The sequence below is a fragment of the Lepidochelys kempii genome, chromosome 9, assembly GCF_965140285.1.
Source record: "Lepidochelys kempii isolate rLepKem1 chromosome 9, rLepKem1.hap1, whole genome shotgun sequence".
Lineage (NCBI taxonomy): Eukaryota > Metazoa > Chordata > Testudines > Cheloniidae > Lepidochelys > Lepidochelys kempii.
Window position 1 is genome coordinate 63,571,729 of NC_136388.1, and position 20,104 is coordinate 63,591,832.

The window sequence follows — 20,104 nt, forward strand, 5'->3', positions numbered from 1 at the left end:
CATGGAAGAGATCATGCTAATTGTTGCTTCTCTTTCCCTTCCCCCACCAGAAGTTATAGTGGAATGATCCTAGCCTTCTCGGGTATGTCTACACTGCCCAAAAAAATAAACAAACAAACAAACCAAAAACCCCAAAACCAAAAACCCCACTCTAGTAAGTCTCAGAACTAAGGTCTACAGACTCAGGGTTCATGCTACAGCACTCCAAATAGAATAGACGTTTGCGCTCGGACTCTGAGACCCACCCGCGTCACTGGCTTTTAGAAACTAAGCTCCAGCTCAAGTGGGACCATCTATACTGCTACTTTTAGCATGGGTAGTGTGCGCCCAAGTCTGTTGACCCAGGCTCTAAGAATTGTTGCCAAGGGTCTGTATTGCAATATTTATGTACCATTAGTGAGAGGGCTTCAGTTGATAAATTTGGGGGTGTTTGAATTTGGAACTCAGTTCAGACAGCAGTTTTAGATGCAGGACGCAGTTTAGGACCCCTCTCTACTTTTTAATCAAATGGAACAGCAAAATGTGGGTACAGTGCAAGGGCTGGGTGAATGGGTTTGGATGAAACAAATGTAGAGCTGGGCAAAAATCTTTGACCGAAGCTTTGTTTCAGCAAAAATGCAGAGTCAGTACAACTGAAACATTTTATGACTGCATGTTGATGTCGCTGAATTTTGGTCAAAAAAAAACTTTAAAAGTCCCCCTCCTTCCCCCCCAAATTGAAACCGTTAGTTTTGACATTTTGGGATGAATGTTTTAGATTTTTTCGCCTATTATAAATGACTTTGTTTTGAAATTTCCTTTAATTTTATATTATTTTTTTAAAAAACACAAAAAATGGCTCAGAATCTAAATGAAATGCTGCTTCATTTTGAGTCAAACCAAACGTTTCATTCAATCCAAAATGGATTATTTAAAGAAAAACATTCATAATTTCCTGTGAACCCCAAACTCTGCTAGTCACCCAGCTACAGTTAGGATCCATGTTTATTTTTAATGAAATGGAAGAGCATGAGTGGGGTACTGTACCAGAGGTGGGAGTCTGGGTTCGGATGGGCCAAATGGTCTGAATGTTTGTGCTAGCTACCCCTCTGAAATCTGAGCTGCTTGTTTTCAGCCAGGGCAGGAAAGAGAGATCCTGAGAAATGCTGCTGTTGCCAAACCTCCAGCCCCAAAGACTGGAAGAAGCATCCAAGCTTCTAGGCACTTGCTTGAATAGAACCTACAAACCTTCTGAAGGCCTTACAGACCAAAGCACAGCCATCTGGTGTGCAGAGACCTTCCCCGCGGGCCCTGGTGCCTCATGAGGAGCAGAAGAGGTGTCAGCACTGGCACGCCAAGTACGTACTGATTTGTTTCTTCCTCTAAGCTGCTGTGCTCCGTATCATGTTACGTTTTCATGAGCGTGTGACTTGCCCCTGCCTGACACCATCCTGCGCCGAGTCCTCCAGGAGCCAGGGGCTCTGAATTGCATCTCCTGCTGCTGCAGTTCACCTGAATATCATCAGGAGCTCTTATTACCAAGGTCTCTGCTGGTTCCTTTCAGCTAATTAGAGCTAATGAGATTCACTCTGAGTGTTAGGCAGCGTCCCCCCCCCCCTCTGTTTCCTATTATTCCTGTAAAGTTTACCAAACATGGCAAGATATTAATCTTCCAGGGACCAAAACACGGGCACCATGGTGACATCACACCCTGCTTCACCCTGGCTAGTTAGAGCCCTTGTTAGAATAGCAGGTATCGGCCCTGCGTGAATTGTTGTCTTTAGGAAGCGCAATTCAGTTCCTGTGCCACTAACAGCTCTCGTTATGGCCACACAATGTGGCTGGGTTGCTTCCTGTGGACAGGTTTGGGGATGGAGCTGCCACCCCAGGCCCATGCCTACTATGCCACGTCCCAGGCAGCGTGCCGAGTGGCCACCCCATACCTATTCATGGGGTCCCCTCATAGAGATCACAGGAGATGCTTGGCTATAGCAGGGCCTTTTGTCAGTGTCTCAGATTAGCTGCTCTTAGGCCTGGTGAGGCTCCAGACTCTCAAATTGGTGGCGTCCTGAGGACTGGCTGCTGATTATCACTTGTTGTCCAACCATGGAGGGAGGAGTGCAGGGCTGAGCTTGTGGTAGTGAAGTACTGAGTCCAGCCTTTTCCTGCAGGGGGAGCCAGTGGGCTGAAGAGAGCACAGCTGGACTGGGGAGGACTGGGAGCAATGCCTTCAGTTTACAGGAACAGCAGATGCTCTCCTGTGTCAGTGCTGTCAACTCTTGTGGTTTTATCCTAAGTCTCATATATTTTATGCCTTTCTTTAAGGCCCTGACTCTTGCATCAGATGAACACACCAGAATCTCTGCTTTCACTTAAAAACACAAATAAGTTTCTAGTCTTCACAGTTGCAGAGAATAACTTGCAGATGTAAACCCTGAAGGTTCAAAAGTCAGAAGACAAATAAATATGACTCCAAGGGCCAGGCATACAAAGGTATTGATCCCAATGGGAGTTAGGTATCTAACCTGCCCAGCAGCTTTTGAAAATCCCACTAGGCACCTGTCTTCATCTTTAGGTACCTAAATTACTTTGCAAATCTGACTCCAAATGCTTCAGTTCTAAAATGTCATGATTTTTGTGCAAGGAGGCCCTCATGAGTTTTGACCCAATGCTGGAGTCAAAGATACAGCTGTAGGAAGAGCAGAGGTAGTATGTTCTAGTGGGTAGAGCACTGAACTGAGACTTGAGAGACCTAGGTTCTATTCCTGGCTCTGCCACTGGCTTGCTGTGTGACCTTAGGCAAGTCACTTCCCCTCTTGGTGCCTCAGTTTCCCCATCTGTAAATTGAAGATAATGACCTCCTTTTGTAAAGTACTTTGAGATCCACTTGTGGAAGTGTGCTGTATAAGAGCTAGGTATTATTATTACTATCAGAGGAGCGCACATTGAAACATCCTCCCCCCGACCCCCAGTTGTAACCAATATATGGCTTCAGGACTAATGCAATGTCCGTCTGTCCCCTGTGCTGTGTTGTATGTTGTTGCTTCACTCACGGCTTGAAGTTTGGAAATTCAAACCATTTCAATTTGTCCTGTTCGTGATGATCTTTGATACTTCGTGTAGCATTTTGACTTGAATCCCTGGCTACCATCGCTGCAGATTTCTCATGCTGCACCATATAATGTATGATTCCAGCTATCCATTTTGCCATGGGGACATAGTGGGCCACAGTTCCAAAGGTCCATGACATGCTGCATGAGGATGTATTAGCTTTTAATGTTTGTGGAGCTATATATCAACTAAGCCTCAAGAGTGTCTCTTGGGGTTGTACATTTAAGTCAGGATTGCTTCATCCTCCTCTCGAATGCAGGCATCTCTGGGAATGTGGCTGGAAAGGAAAGAGAGCAGTGTGGCTAAGGCACTGGTCCAGCACTTGCCAGATCCAATTTCTGTTCCTGCCCTGCCACAGGCTTGTTGTGTGACATTGGGCAAGACACTTGGGAGTATATCTTCACTTCAGGCTTCCTCCAAGCTCTTACCTGGGTTTTAACCCAACCCCCCGCCATCTGTACACAAACCCTTTATGTTTGAGCTGGTTTGGCCAGTTGGGGGCATAGGCTGGCGTCAGAACACTGCCGTAAGGCAGGCTCAAACCCACCTGCTTTGCAGTAGGGATGCAGCTGAAGCCAAGGTTTTGATAGCCCTCCATTGCCATCCCACAGCTCCCTGGGGCTGTATTTTCTGGCCATTCTGCCTACTCACTCCCCACTTGCATGCTATGCCCCAGAAGCTGTCTCTCTGCCTCAGTACTCCTTCTGTAAAATGGGGTTAACACGTTCTCTCTCACACCCTTTGTTAACTTGGTCTGTTTAGAGTGTGAATGCGTGGGGCGCAAGGGTTGTCTATCTCTGTGTGTCCGTACACTCCCTATGCTATGGAAGCTTGATCTCGGCTGGGGCCTTTCAGTTTGTCTCAAGGATTGCAAGTAACATGTTAGTCGTGACGGTGTACAGCCTCAATATAGGAAGTGAAGTAGAGTGTTGTATTCATTTTAGGATCAGGAAATTTCAGTGGCCAGAATAAATTGTACTGGGATTGCTCCTCCTGGAATTCCTCCCCATCTGTGTGGTGGTGAATGTGCTGTGTGAAAGGCTGGCCATTGTGAGCTCTGGTTCATTCTCCCCAGCAAACGCAGGTAACGGGGTGTTAATTAAAGGGTTCCTCATAAAGTTTGCTGTTCAGAAGGACAGTCTCTCAGTGTCCCAGTGTCTCTCAGAACACATAGGAAGGGAACAGTCTCTTTGGCCGGTACCAAGGGAAAAGAGAAGGGGCTATCTCTGTGTCACCCAGCTATGCCCTACACTGACAGGGGCTGGGCTTCTCTGCGCTGCACCTATACTCTATCCTGATCCCGAGGCCCACTGGGGATATCAGTTGGCGGCTCCTTCATGGGGCCGTGAGCACGGGCATGTACTTGGCGCAGTTTAGCCCCGGCCCGGACACCTGCCCCTTCTGCGGTGTGAGGGCGACCCTGGAGCACTTTTCCCTGGAGTGCGCCAGGTTGCAGCCCCTATTGCGGCTTCTCTCAGATATCCTGTTACGTTTCTGGTTGCACTTTTCCCCTCACCTCCTTATCTACGCACTCCCTATCTGTGGCCCCACAAAGTCACGGGACCTCCTGGTCAACTTCCTCCTGGCCCTGGCTAAAATGGCCATCTCTAAAACCAGGGAGAAGAGGTTGGCCGTGACTGTGGGACCTATTTCCAATCCTCCTTCCGTTCACGCATCCGGGCAGAGTTCCTCTGAGCAGCGTCCACTGACTCCCTTGACACCTTCGAGGAGCAGTGGGCACTTTCCAGGGTTCTCTGCTAGGTGTCCCCATCAGGTTCCCTTCGTTTGACCCTTTGACCGCACTCCTGTCCCTGTTATTTCATTAATTGTCTCCCGGAATCATTTGGTTTCCAAGTCCTGTGGATCCTCCCCTTAGGCTGAGGAGTGGTCCTTTAGCAGTGGGTGGGCTCCGCCCGCTCACTTCCTGGATCCCAATAGGACCAGGAGGGAGAGGACTTGCTGTCTGTGGGCTTCAGCAAGAGGACTCTGGCTCTAGATGGGAACACAGAATGGAGCTAATTTTATTCCTCTGTGTTCGGCGGAGAAAGAATGGGGGTGACCCTGTGCCCCCTCGGACGGAGGTGTTGCTGTCTCTCTGCCTGGTTAGGGGCTGTGTTGACTCTGTGCCCTGTGCAAGAGAGAGAAGGTCTCTCTGCCTTACACCTACATCCGGTCTTTGTATCCTGCACCAGGAGCAGGCCAAACATTCCTGTGGCCCCCTCCAGCAGCTGATGCATCCTGCCTACACACCTGAGTTTGGGAAGGGCTGTTTTCCTCCCTTTCCTGGGGCTTGTGCCATGCACAATCCTGTCTCAGAGCTCCATTTTGGGCCCTCTATTCCCTGGCAGACAATAGGCCCCTGCAAAAACCACCAAATAATCTCCAGCCGGTGGCTCTAGGTTGCCTGGAAACTAGAACATCACAGCTTGCCTGGGCTCTTTTCTTGGCCAACCAGATGATGTCAAGGTGGGATTTAGACTCTGATGCTCAGGCAATCCCAGCCCAGAGGCCAGGGCTGGGTCATGGTGTGTCTGAAAGGATGAAGTAGAGCCCAGCACTGTGCCGGTGGGGCCCATCCCATGATGTTTCCTGTTATTACTGCCTGAACATAGTGCTGTATAAGGCAAACAAAGAGCTCTGACACGCATGCAGCCTATTGTCTGCCTGGCTCCCACTCCGGCTTTGTGGAGGACCGATCAGATCCAGAGTGGCTAGCGATGGTTCCAGCAGGACTCACTAATCTGGCTGCGCAGAGGCACAGAGAATACAAAGTGACCCTGGCCTGTGTCGTGATGAAGGAGGACACAAAGTCGGGTGGCTGATTTATAGCTGTGGAGAGAGAGGGGTCTCGGAGTTAAGCTGTAGACAAGTTGCCATGGAGACTGGCTAATAAAGCACTCAGCAGCAGCAGGCTTTGACAATGCAGCCCCTGATACGGAAGCAAGGAGTAAAGGTGTGGGGGAAGGGGGGAGCAGTAGCATCAGTGTGTGTGGTAGGGAGACAGAATAAGCAGAGTGAAAGATGGGTCCTGTGTGGCTTTGAGGTGGTGCTGGGCAACTCGGGGGAGTTCTTCTCTTCCAAGTGATCATGGGGGCAGACCCCACTGGAGACAATGGGACCCCTGCCTTAATGGCACTGCCAGGGCAAAGGGAGGTAGCAAAGATGGGAGGAGATCCGCATGAGAGGGGGAAGGAGCCAGGACGATGAGTCTGAAAGGAGCACACTCATGTGGAGGGAGAGCGCTTTACACCTGGGATCGCGTCTTTTTCGGTTTACACCATCATTGATTCCCCCTTCTTTGAAATAACCACAGTGGTATAGGCCTGATTCTCACACCCAGGCCCCTGTGCACTGTTCTGGACGCGTCCAGGGCCCCTAAAGCAGGCACAAATGATACCCTCTTTGAGGTCCTGCTATGCTGGCAGAGTGGTGTGAGGGCGCCTTAGTGTAACTGAACTAGGCCCTGTCTCCAGATCCCCAAAGCACTCCCATCCCCAGGGGATGGCACCACATTCATTAGTGCCATGGCTCGGGGTAGGGATGTGGGGTAGGTTTCTGTACCTCTCTGCGCCCCTCTCTTTGCACAGTAAGCTGGCAGCTGTGGTAATGGCAGCAGCACCTCGCTCAGAGCTGCAGTGCTGTCCCTCCAGTGCAGCCTCTGTGCCAAAGGATCCAGGCCTTTGCTCTGAGAGCCTTTGGCCCTGCAGTCCTGCCTCCTTGTAACAGGACCGCAATGTGTGGAGCCCCTGGGGAGCCATGTTTCACCGGGCTGGGTGGCCCTTGGCAGGGAGAGATCATACACCTGCTCCCCATCTGCACCCGTCAACCCTCACTCTTCCCTCTCCTTCCCTGAGTACCAGACAGCAGGGCTGTTTCTCTAGCAGTCTGATGATTTAGACACAATTCCATAGAACGCCAGGATCTGCATATTTGGGCAACAGGAACGATCAGTGCTGGACAGAGTCCAGCTGCCCCAGTGTTAGTGGACATGGAGCACAGGGTGTCTTACAATTTCTCATCTAGAGCTAGTCTAGGCAGCACAGTTGCACAAAGACCTGGGCCCTACGACCATCAGATCCCCGGCTAGTAGTGCAAATGGGGCTAGTGCAGGCATGGCTGTACTGGAATAGTGCTACGTCATATACCCTGCACCTTTCCCCCTCTGGCTGCACCATCAGAGGGGACTTTTACTCTCCGACCCAGCAAAGCACTTACAGGTGTGAATAGTCCTGTAGTTCAATGGCACTACCTCACATACTTAATCTTAAGCATGTGTTGAGTGCTCTGCTAGATCGGGGCCTTGGCTACTTTTATTTGTAATGTATTTCTGTGCTGTGTTGCTTAAAGTCAGAGAGATCTTTCTTAGGGTATGTCTACACTACGAAATTAGGTCGAATTTATAGAAGTCGGTTTTTTTGAAATCGGTTTTATATATTCGAGTGTGTGTGTCCCCACAGAAAATGCTCTAAGTGAATTAAGTGCATTAACTCGGCGGAGCGCTTCCACAGTACCGAGGCAAGCGTCGACTTCCGGAGCGTTGCACTGTGGGTAGCTATCCCACAGTTCCCGCAGTCTCCGCTGCCCATTGGAATTCTGGGTTGATATCCCAATGCCTGATGGGGCTAAAACATTGTCGCGGGTGGTTCTGGGTACATATCGTCAGGACCCCGTTCCCACCCTCCCTCCCCCCGTGAAAGCAAGGGCAGACAATCATTTCGCGCCTTTTTTGTCTGCTGCCAGCCAAAGATGTAAAGGATAGATGGAGTGGGTCAGAACAAGAAATAGACCAGATTTGTTTTGTACTCATTTTCCTCCTCCCCTGTCTAGATCACACTGCAGTCAGTCACAGAGAAGGCGCAGCGAGGTTAATCTAGCCATGTATCAATCAGAGGCCAGGCTAACCTCCTTGTTCCAATAACAACGATAACTTTGGTGCACCATTTCTTATTGGAACCCTCCGTGCAGTCCTGCCTGAAATGCTCCTTGATGTACAGGCACACCCTTTGTTGATTTTAGCTCCCTGAAGCCAACCCTGTAAGCCGTGTCGTCAGTCGCCCCTCCCTCCGTCAGAGCAACGGCAGACAATCGTTCCGCGCCTTTTTTCTGTGCGGACGCCATACCAAGGCAAGCATGGAGGCCGCTGAGCTCATTTTGGCAATTAGGAGCACATCAACCACCACACGCATTATCGAGCAGTATATGCAGCACCAGAACATGGCAACGCGATACCGGGCGAGGAGGCGACGTCAGCGCGGTCCCGTGAGTGATCAGGACATGGACACAGATTTCTCTGAAAGCATGGGCCCTGCCAATGCATGCATCATGGTGCTAATGGGGCAGGTTCATGCTGTGGAACACCGATTCTGGGCTCAGGAAACAAGCACAGACTGGTGGGACCGCATAGTGTTGCAGGTCTGGGACGATTCCCAGTGGCTGCGAAACTTTCGCATGCGTAAGGGCACTTTCATGGAACTTTGTGACTTGCTTTCCCCTGCCCTGAAGCGCATGAATACCAGGATGAGAGCAGCCCTCACAGTTGAGAAGCGAGTGGCGATAGCCCTGTGGAAGCTTGCAACGCCAGACAGCTACCGGTCAGTTGGGAATCAATTTGGAGTGGGCAAATCTACTGTGGGGGCTGCTGTGATGCAAGTAGCTCACGCAATCAAAGATCTGCTGATATCAAGGGTAGTGACCCTGGGAAATGTGCAGGTCATAGTGGATGGCTTTGCTGCAATGGGATTCCCTAACTGTGGTGGGGCTATAGACGGAACCCATATCCCTATCTTGGCACCAGAGCACCAAGCCGGCGAGTACATAAACCGCAAGGGGTACTTTTCGATAGTGCTGCAAGCTCTGGTGGATCACAAGGGACGTTTCACCAACATCAACGTGGGATGGCCGGGAAAGGTGCATGATGCTTGCATCTTCAGGAACTCTGGTCTGTTTCAAAAGCTGCAGGAAGGGACTTTCTTCCCAGACCAGAAAATAACTGTTGGGGATGTTGAAATGCCTATATGTATCCTTGGGGACCCAGCCTACCCCTTAATGCCATGGCTCATGAAGCCGTACACAGGCAGCCTGGACAGTGGTCAGGAGCTGTTCAACTACAGGCTGAGCAAGTGCAGAATGGTGGTAGAATGTGCATTTGGACGTTTAAAGGCGCGCTGGCGCAGTTTACTGACTCGCTTAGACCTCAGCGAAACCAATATTCCCACTGTTATTACTGCTTGCTGTGTGCTCCACAATATCTGTGAGAGTAAGGGGGAGACTGAGGCAAATCGCCTGGCTGCTGGTTACGCGCAGCCAGACACCAGGGCGGTTAGAAGAGCTCAGGAGGGCGCGGTACGCATCAGAGAAGCTTTGAAAACCAGTTTCATGACTGGCCAGGCTACAGTGTGAAAGTTCTGTTTGTTTCTCCTTGATGAAACCCCCCGCCCCTTGGTTCACTCTACTTCCCTGTAAGCTAACCACCCTCCCCTCCTCCCTTTAATCACTGCTTGCAGAGGCAATAAAGTCATTGCTGCTTCACAGTCATGCATTCGTTATTCATTCATCACACAAATAGGGGGATGACTACCAAGGTATCCCAGGAGGGGTGGTGGAGGAGGGAAGGAAAATGCCACACAGCACTTTAAGCACAGCACTTTAAAAGTTTACAACTTTAAAATTTATTGAATGACAGCCTTCTTTTTTTTGGGCAATCCTCTGTTGTGGAGTGGCTGGTTGGCCGGAGGCCCCCCCACCGCGTTCTTGCGCGTCTGGGTGTGGAGGCTATGGAACTTGGGGAGGAGGGCGGTTGGTTACAGAGGGGCAGCAGCGGCAGTCTGTGCTCCAGCTGCCTTTGCTGCAGCTCAACCATACACTGGAGCATTCTGGTTTGGTCCTGCAGCAGCCTCAGCACTGAATCCTGCCTCCTCTCATCACGCTGCCGCCACATTTGAGCTTCAGCCCTGTCTTCAGCCCGCCACTTACTCTCTTCAGCCCGCCACTTACTCTCTTCAGCCCTCCACCTCTCCTCCCGGTCATTTTGTGCTTTCCTGCACTCTGACATTATTTGCCTCCACGCATTCATCTGTGCTCTGTCAGTGTGGGAGGACAGCATGAGCTCGGAGAACATTTCATCGCGAGTGCGTTTTTTTTTCTTTCTAAGCTTCACTAGCCTCTGGGAAGGAGAAGATCCTGTGATCATTGAAACACATGCAGCTGGTGGAGAAAAAAAAAGGGACAGCGGTATTTAAAAAGACACATTTTATAAAACAGTCGCTACACTCTTTCAGGGTAAACCTTGCTGTTAACATTACATACATAGCACATGTGCTTTCGTTACAAGGTCGCATTTTGCCTCCTCCCACCGCGTGACTACCCCCTCAACCTTCCCCCCTCCCTGTGGCTAACAGCGGGGAACATTTCTGTTCAGCCACAGGCAAACAGCCCAGCAGGAATGGGCTATACTGAGTGTCCCTGAAGAAAAGCACCCTATTTCAACCAGGTGACCATGAATTATATCTCACTCTCCTGAGGATAACACAGAGAGAGAAAGAACGGATTTTGGTTGAATGCCAGCAAACATACACTGCAATGCTTTGTTCTACAGTGATTCCCGAGTATGTGTTACTGGCCTGGAGTGATAGTGTCCTACCATGAAGGACGAAATAAGGCTGCCCTCCCCAGAAACCTTTTGCAAAGGCTTTAGGACTACATCTAGGAGAACCGCAAATGCCAGGGCAAAGTAATCCTTTCACATGCTTGCTTTTAAACCATGTATAGCATTTTAAAAGGTACACTCACCAGAGGTCCCTTCTCCGCCTGCTGGGTCCAGGAGGCAGCCTTGGGTGGGTTCGGGGGGTACTGGCTCCAGGTCTAGGGTGAGAAACAGTTCCTGGCTGTCGGGAAAACCGGTTTCTCCGCTTGCTTGCTGTGAGCTATCTACAACCTCCTCCTCATCATCATCTTCTTCGTCCCCAAAACCTGCTTCCGTATTGCCTCCATCTCCATTGAAGGAGTCAAACAACACGGCTGGGGTAGTGGTGGCTGAACCCCCTAAAATGGCATGCAGCTCATCATAGAAGCAGCATGTTTGGGGCTCTGACCCAGAGCGGCTGTTCGCCTCTCTGGTTTTCTGGTAGGCTTGCCTCAGCTCCTTCAGTTTCACGCGGCACTGCTTCGGGTCCCTGTTATGGCCTCTGTCCTTCATGCCCTGGGAGATTTTCACAAAGGTTTTGGCATTTCGAAAACTGGAACGGAGTTCTGATAGCACGGATTCCTCTCCCCAAACAGCGATCAGATCCCATACCTCCCGTTCGGTCCATGCTGGAGCTCTTTTGCGATTCTGGGTCTCCATCATGGTCACCTGTGCTGATGAGCTCTGCATGGTCACCTGCAGCTTGCCACGCTGGCCAAACAGGAAATGAGATTCAAAAGTTCGCGGTTCTTTTCCTGTCTACCTGGCCAGTGCATCTGAGTTGAGAGTGCTGTCCAGAGCGGTCAGAATGGAGCACTCTGGGATAGCTCCCGGAGGCCAATACCATCGAATTGTGTCCACAGTACCCCAAATTCAAGCTGGGAACGTCGATTTAAGCGCTAATCCACTTGTCAGGGGTGGAGTAAGGAAATCGATTTTAAGAGCCCTTTAAGTCGAAATAAAGGGCTTCACTGTGTGGACGGGTGCAGGTTTAAATCGATTTAACGTTGCTAAATTCGACCTAAAGTCCTAGTGTAGACCAGGGCTTAGTTATCTTGTAATCACTATTAGGAAATAACCCAGAACATAACGCTCTCCCAGCTTCCACTGTCCCAGATTTTAGTTTCTGTTCATACTGAGCTGCCTTAGATGTAAAGGAGAAAGATGGGGGGAAGGGAGGATTTACATGCAAAAAGAAAAGAAACCATCTGATGGAAGGATTAAAGGATAGTTGCTTGCATGTTTCACAAGGTGCTTTCATGCCTCTTAGCTTGATGGAAGTCCCAGGGGTTGCACTGAGCTCTGCGGAGGCTCCATGTTCTCTTGCAAAGGGGGCTGAGGACATGACACCCCCAGCCAGGCAACACAAAGACCAGTAGTGTCCCTCCTTCTAAAAAAGAAAAGGAGTACTTGTGGCACCTTAGAGACTAACCAATTTATTTGAGCATGAGCTTTCGTGAGCTACAGCTCACGAAAGCTCATGCTCAAATAAATTGGTTAGTCTCTAAGGTGCCACAAGTACTCCTTTTCTTTTTGCGAATACAGACTAACACGGCTGTTACTCTGAAACCTCCTTCTAAAGAAGCCCCAGATCCGGACATTCCCAACTAGTTAACGTCTGGGTCTTGATAACATTCCTCCTTCCACAGACAGAGCCTTTCACTGATACCGTTCTCCTCATTGATCTCCGAGCCAGGCTGTGCTACCTCTGGGCAACCCTTGTGTCTTTATTAAATGTGTCACCATAAAAAACCCAGATGTCAAGAGCAGTTGGCTCCTTTGTCGGTTGGCTGGTTTTCTCTGCTTGCTTGGATGAAGAATGACCTCTCAAAGACCCAGGTCCTCTGTCGTTTGTGTCACAACAGTGCTTTCCTCGGTGCTTTCAAAGTGCTGGCTGAAAGATCGTGGCTGAGTGGTAAGGTGGGCAGAGCTAAGTAGCAGGAGTTCTCTGGAGCCTGTCCTGGGAAAGCTCTGAGAGCAAAGGGTGAGAGAGTTGGCATTTAGCCAGAACACAGAGAGAGACGCCTAGAGATTGACCACTTGGGACCTGGCTTTGCTCTGGACCGAAGGTACCCACCCTGCCAAGGGCTCATATAACCCAATATGCAGTGGAATCAGTGTACCCCCAGGGCCTGGGGGGAATGGCAGGGGGACTCGGCAGGGGTTGGGCATGGATGGGGCCAGCATGTCTATAAAATATGCAGGTCCACTGGCCCAATCCCCAGTGTTGGGGGGCTGCAGGGGTTGTTCCTATCACCCAGCAGCTGCAGTTGTGAGCATATAGTGGCTACACACATGTCCCCATACACTATTGTTCTGTCCCTCCCTACCCCAGTGTAACTCCCCAAATATGGTCCATTGACCTTAGCTGTACATGGGGAACCAGCACTTGGTCCCATTTGCAGTAGACAAAGAACGTTTTGTCTACGAGGAACTTTTAAAGTGCAGCAACCTCAGAACGGAAAGTGTCTGGAGATGGGTTAAGGGAAATGGAACTTTTCCGTGCTGTCGCTAAGCCGAATCTGGGAGTGGCTGTTAGTACCTGGCAACTGTTTAGTAGCCCCCATGGGACAAGCTGGTGGATCTCAGTCCACATCCCGAAGCCAGCATCGCCACTGGCCCTGTTTGCTGGCAATCTCAAGAAATCCTGAGGATCGAATGGGCCATGGAGATGAGCTCCTCTTTCACCTTTAGAGGTGGTGTCAGCAACCCAGGACAAAAGCAAGCTGTGGGGGAGGCCACTGGGGAAGCTTATGTTATTACGTGCGATGGACCTGCCCTGTGATTTGAGAAGACTTTGATCTCAAAGGCTGGAACATAGGCACTTCTCATCAGCACTAAAGCAAGTAAAAAATAGCAATGTTTTAGAATATGCTCCCTTAAAATCGCAAGTCACTTCTGTTTCTGAACAGACTTGTCTCTGACCTCACTTCACCACAGCGTTCATGCTCTCTATGGTTCAGGTGAGTCTGCTTGGAACTGAAAGAGCACACGCAGCTAGGGCCTCCTCCATGCTGAGCCTGCTGTGGTACTGTCTGGGGCCTGGTGTACCTGAGCACTGAGTCTCGCTGGCTGTTCTTATGGCCTGAGTGTTGCCATCTGAACAGGACAGGGCCTTGTCCCCGAACCCCTCAGTGCCATTCTCAAAAGGAGTGTGATGGATTGATGGATGGCAGTTTGTGAGTGAATGACAGGATCTACAGTCTCTCTCCTTTCTCCTGTCTCCTCCTTATCTCCACCCTAACCTTTCTAATAGCCTTGTGTTAAAGGGCAGGGAAGACTTGGAGAAGCAGAGGGGTATTTCTCTGAGGAGGCTTGGGAGCAAACAAAAGCTTACTGGGAACCAGGGTTTCCAGTTTCCATCATTCAGCTGGCCTTTCCCTACATTTCCAAACCTGATGCAGCCACTGGGTGCTGAAAGTTTGCTGCAACCTGTGAGAAGGGGAAGGGGCTTTTGGAGAGTGACTTCTGTTTTCCATTATGCCATGGAGGGGAACTACCTCAGACCAGCTGCAAGAGTAAAGTAAGGGTAATCACGAGATGCTTAGAGGGTAACCTTTTTGGGGAAGGGGCGGTATTTCTGCTGTGGTTTTGTACAGTGCCTGCTGTAGTGAGATTGTGGTTCATGACCGGGGTTTCTAGGTATTTCTGCAATACAAATAATTAATAACCAGTCCAGCACCATGCTATGTTGCCTCCCCACCACCTGTCTCCCCCCACCCCATCTCTTTTGGGGGATTCCCCCAACAAGAAATGGATGGTCCAGAGACAAAGATGTTTCTCAGAAGGATAAACATCCTTACAGCACACCTTGGGGACAGGACCTCCTATTCTCTGTTCTTTCTAATCCCCGAGAGAACAGGAGGACTTTGCTTCATTGTGGGCTTCAGAAAGCTGAACAAATTCAGTCAGTGGTTTCTGCTTCATATGGTGATGCTATTAACCATCACCCTCTCCTCTGTGCCACGGCTCTGAGAGATGTTTACTTACTTCAGTATCCCAATGAGAGCTGCTCCCAGGAGGCACCTCATACATTCCCCCATTGGGTTGCCAAGGCCCCCTGAGTGCTTACCTAAATGCCTGGCCGCCCATCCAAGAGGTTATTTGTATTATGGTAGAGCCATAATATGGTAGAGAACCACTGAGTTTGGGGCACCGTTGCAGTCAGTGCAGTACAAACACATGGCAAAAAGAGAGTCCCTGACCGAAAGAGCTTACAATCTAAATAGAAAGGACAGACAAAAGGCGGTGAGAGGGGAAATGGGCACAGAGAGTGGAAGTGACTAACAAGGTTACCCTGCCGGTCAGACACAGAACCAGGAATAGAATCCAGGTCTCCTGGTCACACTGCCTCTTTCCTGTCTCTCCTAAGGGGTTCAGTTCTACCCCTACCTGGATGATATTCAAGGAATTTCTTCCTGCCTGCACATATCTTCTTCTTTCCTCTGGAGATGGGCCCCAGCCTGAACTGAGGGCAGAGGCTAACTTTCATGGGAGCAGCTCTTTGTTCCATAGTGCGGACTGCCATTGCCCACAAGAGCTGCTTGCGGGCACTTGAAAGACCACCCCTTCCCTAAGGATGCAACCTCCTGGCACAATCACACCTTTCTGAGTCTCATGGCTTCTAGTCTATGAGTGTCCATGAACCAGTGATAAGGCCTCTTCAGTTCAGCCTGTTATTTACAGATGAGGAGTGGACAGTCTGGAGGCATGATTGCTCAGGAAGTGTCCTTTGGGGCATTCCACTTCCATTTGCAGGGACCGGGTATGGATGTCTCAAACAAGGATTGGGAAGCCCATCTCAGTAACTGAGAGCAGTCTAAGGAATCCAGAACAGAGCTTCTAGTGCTATGGCTAGCATTAAAAACTTTCCTTCCTCCTGTCCAAGGGCTTGTCAGTACAGATCTTGGCAAACAAACCATAGCCGTTGATTATCTCAGCCCCGAAGGGAGTGTTTGATTTCCCCCACCCCTCCATGTCATGAGGCCTCTGGGACTCATGTCCACTTCACCAGGCCTCACCTTGGTTCTCTGTCTGGGAAAAGCAGATCTCTCCTAGATGGTCTGAACACAGCCAACAAGAGTGGCCCCTCGTCACTTCATTAGAAAAGACCGTTGTCGGTCTATGGGCAGTGGAGCTGTGTGCCTTGGAAGACAGCACCAAATTCTCTCTCCAGTACTCAAAAGCAGGCAGGGATCCAGACTCGCTCCTTGTGAACTGGAGTCAGGACCCTCGTGTTGTCTCGCCAATCCCTCTGCTCCCTGATGTCACCAGAACCACTGTGCTTCTTTTCAATATCCTCTGACCCCCTTAGAAGCAGGTCTTAGAAGCAGCAGGTTCTTTATCCAGGCCCAGACACACTCCTTCTAACAACATAGGTCTTCGTACCCTGGCAGCTGTAGCTCTTGAATGCTCAGTTGAGGCACAACCTCAAGTTCCTTTGGAATCTAAGAATTTGGTTTCTAGACATGTACTAAATGGCGATCCTTTACAATATAGACAAGTAGCAGAAACGTAGCCTTAAAGGCCTGATTCTGCTCTCCATGCTGTAACTCAGGAGTAACTTTGTGGAACTCAGTGCAGTTATACTTGTGCAAAGCTGGTGCGAGTGAGAGGAACATGCAGACCTCTCTCTGACCGTGGGTTGGTCCAGCACAGGTAAATCCAGCACCAGCACTCTCACGGGTCTTCCTCAATTCCTTGTTTAAAAACAGTGCTTGCTTTGGCTACTCAAGTTCTATATGGCAAGTTTAGCAGCTTATTACCCTCCACTCCAGAGATCATTCATTGTTTTCAACTGACCATGACAAGATTCCTCAAGGGTCTGGTTCATATCTAGGAGCCCTGTGCTACCTTGAACCTTGAATTCAGTACTGGTAAGATTCAAGCACCTCTCTTGGAGCTCATGGGCCAGTGGTTCCATTGTGACCTGTTCCCCAGGCTGCATTCCTAGCAACTATTATATCAGCCTGGAGGTGAGTGAGATACAAGTGCCTGTAGCCAATCCTTTTCACAATGTTCTGTAAGGATAGGGTGATGCTGAATCTGCACCCTAAATTTCTCCCTGAAGTCCTCTCTGGATGACATCTCAAATAGTCCACTGGTCTCTTTTCCAGAAGCATGTGTCTAACCAGGAGAAGATCAGAGCACATAAATCAGATGTCAAAAGAGCACAGGTCCATTAGTTGGATAGGACAAAACCTTTCTCTGGTCTTCAGATTTTTTGCGGGGTGGTGTTTAGGGAGATATTCAAGTGAACAGTTAACCTCCAAGAGATTGTCTAGGTGGAATAGACTCTCTACTCAATACTGTTTACGAGCAAGTGGGCGTGTCAGTGACAGATCCCAAGGATGAACATTTTACTAGATGCTAAGGCAGTTTCTGTGGAATGATTGAGAATTGTCTTTGTCTCTGAAAACTGCAATGTAGCTCTCCATTCCCCATTAGCTTCTTGACCATCAGTGTTAAGTCTAAAGATTTTTATGCAAAGGCAGCCCTCTTTCTCCAATTAGGAGCTTTCCAGCCATCATACAGGGGCTTTTACTCCTAGTCGCTCTCCTAGGAGTGGGGAATCTACAGAGGTGGTTGGGTTTATAATCTCATACCAAATGCTCAGTGAGTTTGTGTGTGTGTGTGTGTGCAACTTGAAGTCCCTGCTGCTGCTTGTGAGGAGGTGCATGTGTCTCAAGAGTGTATATCTTCAGAGGCAATATACTTGGATTCCAGTTACCGATAAGTAACCTTCCTCTTTCTAGTTAGCTAAGAGCTTGTACTATGAATTAAGGACAGAACCATCCCCCAGTGTTCAGCCAGTGCAAGATCGTATTTGGTCTATCCAACGTCTCTTCACGCCGGCTTGTGTCTCTGTATTTGTTTTCACTCTGCCCACTCCCTGCTCCATTTTTAACCCTGATTTTCTCTCTGCATTTGTTTTCTGCCTGGATTCTTTTCTTTCCAATCTCTGACAGGAATAGGAACCCAAGCAGCTTTCAAGTTCAAGGCAAAAACTTCACACCCATGGTGCCTGAGTGGATTCAGCATAGTGAAAGCACCCCTGCCCAGTGTACGTGCTTTAAAGATGGGATGGGGTGGGGAGCTTTGTCCTGGGTGCAAGTGAGTGCCTGGTTTAGCACCATCTGTTACAGGTTGGTTATAGTGTTTGGGAGTTACCAGCTCAACAGGTAGCTGTTTTGACCAGGAAATATCAGCACCAAGTCCTTGGCCATCCCCCTCTGCTGCTTCCCTTCCCTCCTGAGAAGGACTCTGCTCAGGCAGGCCCTTCTGCCCACCTGCAGGCCAGGCCAGTGCCCCACGCTTAGAGGGCACTGGGCCATGCCTTGTGACACTGGCTTTTCACCTGGAGGGTTTCGAGGCAGGGGAGAGAGTGGGTGTCCCTTCCACGCTGTGCTCTTTCCTGTGTGCGACTGATGTGCCTTTGCTGTGTATTTTCTGTTTCATTGCTCTCCGGGAAGAAGGGATCTGCACGGACAGGGCTGTTAAACCCTCCTCCAGAGACTGGGGAGGGGAGGGAATGAGGCAGGTGGGGAGGAGACTTTTTCCTTTCATCTCCAATCTCAGAACGGCTAAAGGAGAATCTCAGGCAGCCGTCCCTACAATAATACCCCTGTCTGCTGTCTCTCTGGGCTTCCTTCCCCCATAACAGATACAAGAATACCATACTTTAGCCTCAATTGAAGCAACAGAGGTTTAAATGCTTTCAGCTCAACCACTGTATTCAGATACTGCTGGAACAGCAGAGCATTCAAGCTCAGACAGCCGCGAACTGAAAACCCAAGCCTACAGAAAAGGGAGAGCAAAAGACAGAAGGAAAGAAAGAAAGCAGGAAACCCAACGTCAACAATCCCATAACTCGCTCCAGCTCATTCATTTTTCTTCTCCCGGCAGCTCTGGGGAAGGGATCGAGTGGCGTGGTAAGGAATACAAATGCTTCTCTATTTTTTTTTCTTTGTCCCAGTGAATTTATTTGTAGCAGGGGGTTCTAATTCGATGGATTTGGGGTTATTTTTTCCCCTTTTTACGATCTGCAGGCGCAATGGCAAGCTCTGTGTGTCTCTGGCTTTTTTCTTTTTTTTTTTTTTAAATATGGATTAAATGTTGATTGCTGGAGATGGGAACAATTATTATTAATTGCTATTCATTATTTATAACCATTCTCCTTTTTATTAACTTGGAGGCAGGTCGACCTCTCTGTTGCCAATGACTATCTCTCTATCAGTGCACGCACATACATCTCTCTTGCTCTCCATAGCCATCAACAGGCCTGAGGGGGACTGAAAGGAAATGACTAATGGCTAGTGTTTGTTTAACCCTTTCTCTTCCACTGCCCAGATCAGAAGGGAAATCAAAAGAAACATAGACTCTTTTACTGCATTCCCCCTTGCTACTGCTGCTTGGAAGCAGGGTGTGTACAACAAAGTTGTAAATAACAATTTTGTCCAGGGACACAAATGAGTATGTCTGTGGATGGGTGATGAGAGTAGAATGGAAAGATACATTGAGAATCTAGGGGGTATTTCTGATGGAAAGTACAAAGGTCAGCCCTTTCTCTTGACCTGTGCAAACCTCATTTGTTCCTTGTTGCTTAGAGGGTTTTTTTTTTAATCCAAGCTGCTGCTTGTTCTGTGGACAACAATAGAAGAGGGTAAACAAACAGATGTTTTATTCTTTTCTTCAATACGCTGCTGATCAGGGTAAAGATGGTTTGTTCGTTGGATGGGTGGCTGGGCACAAACACCTGCGAGGCTAAAGAGCTGTTTGATAGACCCTCATCCTTTTGTGGCGTTTATCTGAAATTCTGAGGAGCACTGTGGGTATGTGCTCAGTTATAGAGGGAGGGAGAGGGGAATGACAGATGATAGGCTAATGAGGTCAGCTTGGGCTGGAGATCAGCAAAGAGGGGTGTAGGTTGAGAGGAGAATTAGCTGTAGACTAGAACGGACCCTTTCTACACTGCCTTCTCCAGTGACTTCCCCTGCATTGATGGTACTTGCATCAGGTCTGCAGTATTAAAGAGCTGGTTATATCATGCTGGCGGTATTGAAGCAAGCTGGAGTCTGCTCAACATGAGTAAGGGCTGCAGTTTAGTTTTGGTTCCAACCTGCTTGCTCTGGAGGGATTCTCTGGCGAAGGTGTTTCCCCCCCCCCCCCTTTCTTTTAAAAGAAAGGGCTATTGAGGGAGCTGCATGAAAAGTCAGTGTGCTTAAATGACAGCTCCTTCGACTGCTCTCTGGGAGCAGCCGCTTAGCTTGTTGCTTCAAAAGGAGGATGCTGACTGCTGCAGCCCCAATGGAGATGCTTGGAAAGGTGTATTGA

General features: G+C 49.4%; 2 protein-coding genes across 3 annotated transcripts in view; one reads left to right on the forward strand and one right to left on the reverse strand.

The window, feature by feature from the left end:
• Positions 1-3,312: 3,312 nt before the first annotated feature.
• LOC144930832 (uncharacterized) lies at positions 3,313-11,572 on the reverse strand. The gene is made up of 3 exons (XM_078854218.1): positions 10,879-11,572; positions 9,834-10,293; positions 3,313-3,367 (listed from the first exon to the last, which is right to left on the reverse strand). Exons 1-3 carry the CDS (start codon positions 11,459-11,461, stop codon positions 3,313-3,315), a joined length of 1,098 nt encoding a protein of 365 aa, XP_078710344.1. The 5' UTR covers positions 11,462-11,572.
• A 6,793-nt stretch (positions 11,573-18,365) lies between these two features.
• Positions 18,366-20,104, forward strand: part of GABRA3 (gamma-aminobutyric acid type A receptor subunit alpha3) — a 131,947-nt gene continuing 130,208 nt past the window's right edge. For both annotated transcript variants that reach the window (XM_073360727.2, XM_073360724.1), the window contains exon 1: positions 18,366-18,702. The gene's annotated coding sequence lies outside the window, so the exon portion shown is untranslated. The remainder of the gene's footprint in view (positions 18,703-20,104) is intronic.

Bases quoted from the DNA above. Each gene is read 5' to 3' on its own strand.
- LOC144930832 (XM_078854218.1), bottom strand. From the start codon at position 11,461: ATGCAGAGCTCATCAGCACAGGTGACCATGATGGAGACCCAGAATCGC. The intron at 10,294-10,878 runs GTGAGTGTACCT...TTTCTCCACCAG, and splicing joins AGGCGGAGAAGGGACCTCTG to CTGCATGTGTTTCAATGATC. The intron at 3,368-9,833 runs GTGGGGGGGCCT...TTTCCTTTCCAG, and splicing joins CCCAGACGCGCAAGAACGCG to CCACATTCCCAGAGATGCCT.